Raw genomic sequence first — 9,572 nt, 5'->3', positions numbered from 1 at the left:
TAATTCCTCTGGGTCGGCCTGCGGCAGCGGGGACCTCATTCTTTTCCTTGATGGCCCTCGCCTGCCCGAAAGGCAGAAGCCTTGACGTGGTGAGCTCCTCCCCCACCCCACAGTCCTTCCAAATACATCCATCCCATATGCACCCTCTCAGTCCTGCCCCTTCTTCCCCAGCGGGACCCTTCTCCTCCCCCACTCCTGTGCCAGGCTGAGCTGCTATTTGGGGCTCTGGACGGCCCTGCGGTATAATCAGTGCCCAGGGATAATTGCCACCTGCCCTGCCGGTGTCTGGGGGCTGTCTCGGCCACAGCAGCAGGGGGTGGACGCTGGCAGCCAGGCCTGGAGCGAGGTCAGGCTAGGGCAATCCTCCCCATCCCCCCAGATCGGCTCTTCACCACCTACAGAACCTGCAAGGATTCCCCACGAAAGCCATGCTCTCCTGGGGGCTGTGCCCACCTGGGAGGCCCTGTGGCTACAGCTGGGAATGGGTAGCCATCCCAGCCAGGGGACAAAGATCTGGAGGCCACTCTATCACCCACAATCATCTCAAAGCCTGTCCCCCCCATACGGTCCCCAGTGGGTACCCTCCCGCAGCTGCAAGCTGACCACTGGACGGCACCACGGCTGGAGCACGGGCTTTGCAGCTAGGACTTCAGTTTGACGTTCAGCACAAGCTTTCCTGGGGTCAAGCCCTCCAAGCCTCATTGTCCCCCTTCAGGGAGGAGGCAAACGAGATGACATGTGAGAGTAGGTCTCCCATAAATGCCAGCTCCCTGACCTTTTGCTACTTTCTTTTCTCCTCCGAGGCAGTTTACACAGCCCGGGTTTAAAAAAACCTGTCGTTCTCACTTGGCCGACTCTACGACGTTGGGCAATCCGTTCAGCCTCAGTTTCCTCATCAATAAAAAGGAGATAATCAGAGGAGCCTCCTCATCAAGTTACTGTGAAAAAGACATGATCTAATACATGCCAAATGCTTAACGCAGTGCCAGTAAGTGTCAATGGTAGCTACTATTATGGGAAACTTCAGAGGGCAGAGAATGGGGCTTGGGAGCATCCAGAGGCCAGTTGTAAGATGCTTAGGGGAGCAAAGCCTGAAGAGACAGGCCAGAGCTGACGGGACTAACCACAAAGCAAGCCTGGCACCTGGACATCCCCTATTGCACTGATGGCCCTGGGGGCTGAGGGTGATTTCTCCCAGGCCTTCTCCCTCTTTTAACCCCGTTTGCTCTAAGGTGGTGCCATATACGCTTTTTGAGATCAGTGAACACCTGACACCTGTGGATGTTTTAATTTTAAAAGAGAATCATGGGTTTCCCTGGTGGCACAGTGGTTAAGAATCCGCCTGCCAATGCAGGGGACAAGGGTTCGAGCCCTGGTCCAGGAAGATCCCACGTGCCGCGGAGCAACTAAGCCCATGCGCCACAACTACTGAGCCTGCGCTCTAGAGCCCGAGAGCCACAACTATGGAGCCCGCAAGCCTAGAGCCCGTGCTCCGCAACAAGAGAAGCCACCCCAGTGAGAAGCCCGTGCGCTGCAACGAAGAGCAGCCCCCCTCGCCGCAACTAGAGAAAGCCCGCGCGCAGCAACCAAGACCCAACGCAGCCAAACATAAATATAAAAAAAAAAAATTAAAAATCAAAGAGAATCAGCAGTAGCAAAATCAAGAAGAAGTACTTTGATCTTGAGAGATGGAGAAAGAAAATTTCTTTTGTCTTTACTGTTAGAGTCCAATGCTAATTTGTCCTGACCCTTGGAAGTCTTCACACAGAGATATCCATGCGTGGCCTACTAGGGCCACTCAGAGCAGTGACTTCTTCCTAGGGTGGAACGACACTGTTGGGGAGAATGGGCTGCAGGGCTGGGCAGAGCAAACAGGATTCACAGGGCCAGCCAGTCCCTGACACAGCCCAGCGCCATCCCTCCCTATTTCTCTTCGCCAAACAGGCACAGAGCTCCCATCTCTGGCGCCCTGGCCAACAGGCCAGACCGGGAGAGCGCCTTAGCTCTCCTGCCCCACCAGCACCACAGCAGGTGCAAAGGCCACTTTGGATAGAAAGATGAGGCCAAAGTACTATATACCGCCCCCGTGAGGATGGAGAAGAAAAGAGAAAGGTGAAGTGTGGAGCGTGGAAAGTGGGTACCATCCCCACCTGCAGGAACTTCTCGACCCCAATCCGAGCCCTGAGGATGCCAGCCCTAAGGCATTTCTTAGCCCCACCATGGCCTGGGTACCAGCCCCACGTCACAGCCATGATGACTCCACTGTGCTCTCCCTCATCCTTTTCAGCCGCCAGCGCCCCACCTCAGGAGCCACAACTTCAGGGACTTCCTCTGACTTCCCCTTGGTGGACCCACCTGGAGGAACAGGCCACCCAAAGCCATCTTGGACTGCGGGAGCAGTGGACTCAGTGTTCCTCCTGCGAGTTCTCTTTCCAGTGGACGCCTCCCACTGTGGGGCAAGTCATCAGGGGGCTGCCCAGGCTTGACAGAGCATCCTTGGACTGATGCCTGGGGCATATGTTGTCCAGGGGGGATTGTTTTCCCTCCTGGTGTGCTCTCTCTCTCTCCCTCACTCGCGTCTCCTCCCTGGCTTCTGTGAGCTAATCAGGGAGCAGGAGGGGGAGGAGGGGGATGCTGCTTGCCTTCCCCGTTATCTGCAGCAATCCACGGTGACTAATGCTCCCAGTTGGTAAAAAGGCAGTGTAATCAAAACACTTTTTTTTTTTAGTCCTTAAAGTTAGTCATTCTCCCAGAGTGGAGGAAAAAAAAAGCCCACAGCAGGCACCATGAAATGCAAGCTGAGAGACTCGCGCTGCAGATGGAACTAAAGCATTGGCCATGGCAGCTCCCTGTGGGTCTGAGGCTCGGTCCCTCCTCCTCTGGGCCCCTTGGCTAGCCTTCCTCCGCACCCTCATTTGTTCTTGCTTTCCTTGATAGATCTGGGCTGTCTGATCCCTGAAGGACTCCCATGCCAAGCTGGGATCTGCCCTTTCCTCTCACCCTGCGAGGTGCTGCCACCTGCTGGTCCTGAGTGCTCCAAACTGGAGGAAGCATATAAAAGCTCCCAGGCCGAGGCTGAGTGCCAGATCTTTTGTTAGTTAGGTGTGTGGTCATGTGCTGCCCCCTCCCTTCACCCCAGCCCGGCCATGGGCCAGGTTGCCCATGTTGGATTCTCCATTTTGCTACTTATTATTAGCTTCATGCTAATAATAATAACAGTACCTACCTCGTAGAGTCATTGTAAAGATTAAACAGGAACCGCTTAGAATACTGCCTGCCACATCGTGAGTGCTCAATTCACTCATAAAAATAATAACAACAAAATAACAAACTGGAATGTATACCATCACATTGCCCTTACTCATCCATGGCAGACATTGCTAATCAATCACAGAATTTCCCCATCAGTAGAAGATTCCCCAGAATCCTTAGCACAGCACTCCAGCACTCCCTAGATTTCTGTGTGGGGAAGCTGGGAGAGGAAGTATATGACAAGCTCAGAGCTGAGGGTCAATGGGGAGCAGCTGCTTACCAATTACTGCGTGAAAAGCTCCAAAGAGAAGTCAGGGTCTGATGGCAGAGCTGGTAGTTCTTCAACTCCTTTCCCTCTGGTAAATAGCTTTGTCCCCTAAAGTAGATCTCTGCCACCTGAACACTCATTAAACTTCTGGCTTAGGCTTCTGGGGAGAAAGCAGTAGTCACCAGGCTTGAAACCAGGAGCATCTACCTCTACCCAAAGCTCCTCCACTCTCTGCTTCCACTTAGAAACTGAATTTGCTTGTATTCTATTCCACCCCACCCACTGAAGGGGCAGAGTCAACCTGTATTATGCTGTCCTTCGGTTACAGAAGAGAAAGACATAGTTCCCAGCCCTGGGTCTAGAGACCCTGCCCCTGAGTTCTCCCCAACAGTGGGAGGTGTTTGTGCTTCCTCATGCTCAGCTCCCCAGGAATCAATACATGGCATGCCACACTCACGGAGGGAAGCCTGTGGGTCCGCAGGATAGCAGGATGCCTGCCTCAGCCCAGTATGCAACCTCAGCCCAGCAGGCCTCGAGCTGAGCCAATGAGCCACAGGTAAGGAGACGGAGCTCAGCTCAGAGCAGGCACTCTCCTTACAGACTCCCAGGAAGCCAGCACTCTTCCTAGTCCCCTCAAAAGTCCTGCTGGCTACATGAAAAGTTTGGGGTTGAAAGTAAGCAGCACAGCCTTAGTAGGGCCTCAGTCTGAATCCTTCCATCCCAGAAGGTACATGTTGGGCTTCATTCCAAGACATCCATGATTCCTCAGACCAGCTCACTTCTCTGGGTTTGCCTCTTTGTTTGGGCCCCATCTCACATGCCTTCCCCGTTCTCCTGTTTCCTGAGAGCCTCTGGAGTCAACAAGAGAGTTGACCTGGATTCTCAAACTATTGGAGACTTTGGTGATATGATCCATCCACTCATCTTTTAAATGAGGGGACCAAGGCCCAGAAAGGAGATGGGACTCGTCAGCTGTAGGGTTAAAGAACTAGAGCCCAGTACTCCTCCAGATTCTTAATCTAGAACTCATCATTCTTGCCCTGCAGGATGTGGTTTCCACCCCACAGCCCTCAAACAGACTTGCCCTGGGTTATGGCGGTTGCCTAGGTTAATACCTGGAAATTCTTTAGCACTGTGGGGCAATAACTAGGGGAGACAGAGTAGGGGGAAAGGAGGAAGCAGGTGGGGAAGCCATCCACACGCGCTGAAATTCCAGGAGCCTCATAAACACACTGCACCCTCCGTCCATTTATCACACCCTGTGCAAAGCAGCAAGGACTGTCCCTCCCTTTGCCCACACTCTCTGCCCCAGCTGCCCTTTGGTGACTTCTTTTCTTCCTCTTTACTCTTCAAGGCTGCTCTAGTGCTCATTTTGGCCTGTTTCCTGAGGAGTAACAATGGTGATAGTCCCTCCCCTGGACTATTTTCTGAGCTCCCCTATTCCCCCTGGCCAAGCCCTCCACCCTGCCCTGGGAGGTCAGAACAAACTATACATTTCTTTGCCCTAGTTCATCAGCTTAACTACTCCCCAAGCATCCCTTATAACACTAAAGCCCATTTGAAGCAGAATTCTTAAGAGAGAAGGCCCTTGGGTGTCCAGCAGTTACCAGCAGCCTCACTGCCTGCAGCTCTCTCTTCTAAGGCAGGGAGGTTTGGGAGGGTGAGGAAGCCAACCTGGCCCAGAACAGCTTAGGAGGGATTTTGGAAGACCCACAGCAAGTGAGCTGCTTGCCTGGAACTCAGTCCTCTTCTCAGCCACCATAGGTTCCCTCTGCCTGGACCCTCCCCAGCCCTCCCCTCAGACTCACCGGGCCAGCCTGATTTGCCTTCAGGATGTGGCCTACCCATTGGCTCCTCCCAGAAGCCTTCACTAAAACTCCACGTGCAGTTGGGGGGGTGGGGGCCTTACAGGCTGCCACAGCACTTTCTTTCCCATCATATATTATTACTTTGTTGCCTGTTTATCTCTCTCTGCAGGTAAGTAGCCCTGGGAGTGCATAAGGGCAGGATCCGTACTGCTTTTTCATGGTTGTATCCTTGAAGTTAGCTCAGTGTCTGGCACATTGTAGGAGCCCAATGAATATGTGTTAAATGAATGAGCATAAAAATGGAACCATTCACATCATTTGGGTTCTGTAGTGCTGAGCACAGAGGGAAGACTGGAAGACTGGAAGACTGGGAGCAACCCTTACTCTTTGTCCTCTTTTGTTGAGTAAATCCACAGAACATTCCAACCTGAAAAGCACTATTCTATTTTCTATTCAGGGCCCTGTGCCATTTTGGAGGAGCGAAAAGATCCATTTGTTTCTTTGTAACAGGTAACTATGTACAGGGTACAAAACTTAAAAGATACAAAAGACCGTATAGTGAATGTAAGTCTCCCTCACACCCACTCCTTCATCGCTCCTTTCCCCCCTGCCCCCGCTAGACAATTAATTACTGCTACTGTCCCCGGATGAGAAATCTCTTTACAAACTGAAAAACTAAGGCAATCCCCGGTTAAGCAACACGTGTAGTCCGTGGAGGAGAATTTTACCAAGTCAGCGTTTAAGGCACAAAACGCACCCAGGGGTCCTCATGCCCCCGCCACAGGCTAAATCCTCTGGAGCCCCTAAGCCTAGGCGCGAGGGTCGTGGGCCAGGGCAACTCCGCGAAAGCCAGCGGCAGCGGAAGGGTTAATGCGTCTGGCCCCCGTCCTCCCGGCCCGCCTCTTCCGGGCAGAGGGGGGCGGGGCTCGCGTCACTTCCTGGAGACTGGCTGAATCCGGAAGCGATCCCCCAGGACCGAGTTGCAGCTGAGGACCCCGGCGGCAGGGCCAGGTTCGGGACCATGAGCTGGTGAGTGCGGCCCAGGCGGCGGGGGCAGCTGGAGCCCCCGGCCTGCAATGCGCTTTGCCCTGCGTCCGTCCGACTTGAGTCCCTTGGCCCGCGCTGCCCGCGGACCCTCTGCCCCGGAGCACGGCGCAATTGGCCCCAGCCCTTGGGGTCGTTCAAGGGGCCTTCCTCTGGTGCTTTCTTGGAGGCTCCAGCTCTCGGCAGGCTTCACCGGGAGGTGGGGCGGGGGATCCCTTTAGAGTGGGATCCCGCATCTCTTTCCTGACTCTGTTCCAAGGTGCTGGTCCAGTCCGTCTTCTCTCAGTTGTGTGAAGTGAGGGACTGCTCTGTTACCTCCTTTACTAAGTATCCGTTGAGAAATATCCACTTCTGTCTCCCCGGTGGGCATCTCTCCACCACTGCCAGGTGGCCCTCACTCTGGCCGTCTGAGCCCAGCTCATGGATCAAAACCCCTAGCTTTCAGACGAGTAACCTTTGCTCCACTTAGTCTTCAAGAGACAAAACTTGCTTCTCTTTCGGAAGGGGCCAGAATTTACACACCACCCGCACTCCCATTATGGGATTCGACTCATTTTTTTTCCAGGGCCTTACACACTCTTTGCTTTCCCTGTTAAATTAACGTGAGTAAGCTTAAATGTTATGGGAACTATCAGGCCATGAGAAAAGAAGCCAGGGAGCCTCAGAGTAGTAGTCACAACTGCAGAGCTGGCACGTGCGTTGCTATGGAACTGTATGATACTTGGCTCGTAGTAGACACTTGTTAATGTTCAATGCTTGATTTCTTTTGTAAGATTCAATTTGCCCAGAGGACCTTACCTTCAGGCTTAAGGGCCTATATATCCACAACCCAAACCTCAGGGCATCCAACTAAAGTGCTTGTATGAATGCATTGACCCCCGGAGATGTACAAGATGAATCAGTCCTTTTGGAATCCAAGTTACGTTAGCATAGGGTACATGTTTGCCACTCTCTCCTCAGAGTCTAGCCTGTTTCTTTATCAAAAGTGCACATTAGCTACTTATGAACGAGTGAAGATGGTAGAATGTTCTTTAGGAAGGCTCTTGCAGGCTCACATTTGGCCATCAATGGAGACTAAGCTCTGGCCACAGACAACTGATGTCATTCAGTGTCAGGGACAGCCCTGTAATGTAAAATGTAAGCCATTTCTGTCCCCTCCTCCCCCCAGCTTCTTAGACGAAGATTGACCGACAAATGTCAGACAGTCAGCACCAGCGCGTGGGGGTCAGCCCCGAGCAACCCCCTAACAAGCGCCAGCAGGAGCTGCTCCTTTTACCTCCACCTTTGCTCCAGGAGGCTGATAGGGGGCTGGAGCCTTAAAAAGCTAACTTTCGCGTCTTGTTATAACCTAGTTAGTGATGGGCATAGTGGCAATCCTTCAATTCCCCTTCCTAGAGGGATTACTTCCTTAAAGGATCAACCTGGGTCCCTTTACTTTGTGATGTAGATGTCTTCTTGCCTGCTGCATCTTTAATCTTTGGAGTTCTCTTACCTAATGTCTCCAAAAGCAGACAGTACAGGTGCTTTACATTGCCTAGACTGGCATTTACAATTCTTAAGAATGAATCGATCTTTTCTTCACAAATCAGGAGAAGAGTAGAGCAGAGGCCACTAAAGGTAGAGGATTCTCTGGGTGATCTGAGACGCATTGTTTCCACCTGTCTTACAGAAATCTTTTTTCTGAAAAACTAGTAGCCTATTTCAGGCTGGAGTGAATTGAAATTGACAAGTAACTGCCCAGCCAAAGCTGAGATTTTGTCCAGTAGAATTAATTTAACAATACACACACATCTTGGCACCTCCTTGGACTGAGGGTCACAACCAAAAGGGTGGCTTTGTCCCTCAGAGCTGAGGTTCCTTTCTCTTCCTCCTTAGAGGGCTTCTACGTCATCTCTTGCGTGGCCCCTGACCCTCTCTCCCTGAGAGGGGAATAGCACCAGCGCCTGGGCACACAATTGCACTCAGTTCCTGGCTCAATGGCTGGCAAGGGGACCAGGGCTGGGTCCTTCTGATTCACTCCTGGAGTGGTTTCCCTGCTCCCAGAATGAATCCATCCATTCATCCGAGATTGGAATTTTCAGTGGGGGAAGAGACCAGAGTGACGTAGAGCCGTAATGGGAGGCTGATGCCCAAGGTCAAGTTCACCAAGCACATGGGATATGCCAGCCATCGTCAAATAAGGCCTAGGGGTACGCGGCCCATGGTCCCCAGAGGGTAACCATTGTTCTGGGCTAGGCTGGACTTTCAAAATGTCACAGTGAGAAATGTCCAATATTGGTGCCCTTTGCACACTGTGGACTTTGCATGAAGAGTGAGAGGTCTTTGTTCTCTGCTTCCTCAGTGCATGCAGCCCACCCACTGCCTGTTTGTTTAGTGGGCACTTGCTGCCTTCCTGTACCATCTACTCATCCATCCATCCACTGATCTGCTTTTCAGCAAGGTGGCCCAGTGGTGGGCTCTGCTCGGAGGAAGGCATTTGATGTTTACATCTCAGATCACTGATCCACCTCTTGGCCCCAAGCCAAGTACTGCTTTCTTACCCTTCCTCCTCCCTGTCACCCCCCCCGTCCCTGTGTGTGTGTGTGTGTGTGTGTGTGTGTGTGTGTGTGTGTGTGTGTGTCTTTACTATGGTGTGGAGGGAGAATTAAATGAAATTAAGGATAGTGACCTTAATCTTGCTTAGCTGTCTCCAGGACCCGTAGCCTTCCTTGGAACCACACACCTTCATGGTGATCTTAGGCTTCAATGACGAGGAAAAAGGAGCACTGCTGGAGGAAATCGTCCTATACCTAGAGGTTCAGGAGTCTAACTCAGAAGGAAGGAAATTAAAGTCAGTGCAGATAAATTTGGTAGGAGTTGGAGTGCTGAGTTCAGGCTCTGGTTCCCTCATTGACAGTGTGGCCTGGTTAGGCATCTGATCTTCCTCTGTCTTGTTTTCTCCAATTATAACATGGAATGGATAAGCTCAGCTGATACTTTCTCACCCAGACCTGTTGTGAAAAGAATGGAAACCCTGGGCTTCCCTGGTGGCACAGTGGTTGAGAGTCCGCCTGCTGATGCAGGGGGCACGGGTTCATGCCCCGGTCCGGGAAGATCCCACATGCCACGGAGTGGCTGGGCCCGTGAGCCATGGCCGCTGAGCCTGCACGTCCGGAGCCTGTGCTCCGCAACGGGAGAGGCCACGACAGTGAGAGGCCCGC

At 52.5% G+C, this 9,572-nt stretch overlaps 1 protein-coding gene across 1 annotated transcript in view; it reads left to right on the top strand.

The window, feature by feature from the left end:
• The first annotated feature begins 6,258 nt into the window (after positions 1-6,258).
• Positions 6,259-9,572, top strand: part of BIN3 (bridging integrator 3) — a 45,326-nt gene continuing 42,012 nt past the window's right edge. Inside the window, exon 1 of the mRNA XM_007450586.1 lies at positions 6,259-6,357. Coding sequence (XP_007450648.1) covers positions 6,350-6,357 — 8 coding nt within the window. The 5' untranslated portion in view covers positions 6,259-6,349. The remainder of the gene's footprint in view (positions 6,358-9,572) is intronic.

This window comes from Lipotes vexillifer, unplaced genomic scaffold (assembly GCF_000442215.2).
Source record: "Lipotes vexillifer unplaced genomic scaffold, Lipotes_vexillifer_v1.1 scaffold567, whole genome shotgun sequence".
Taxonomy (NCBI): Eukaryota; Metazoa; Chordata; class Mammalia; order Artiodactyla; family Lipotidae; genus Lipotes; species Lipotes vexillifer.
Note: the sequence above shows the minus strand (reverse complement) of the source record. Positions and strands in the feature narration are given on the sequence as shown.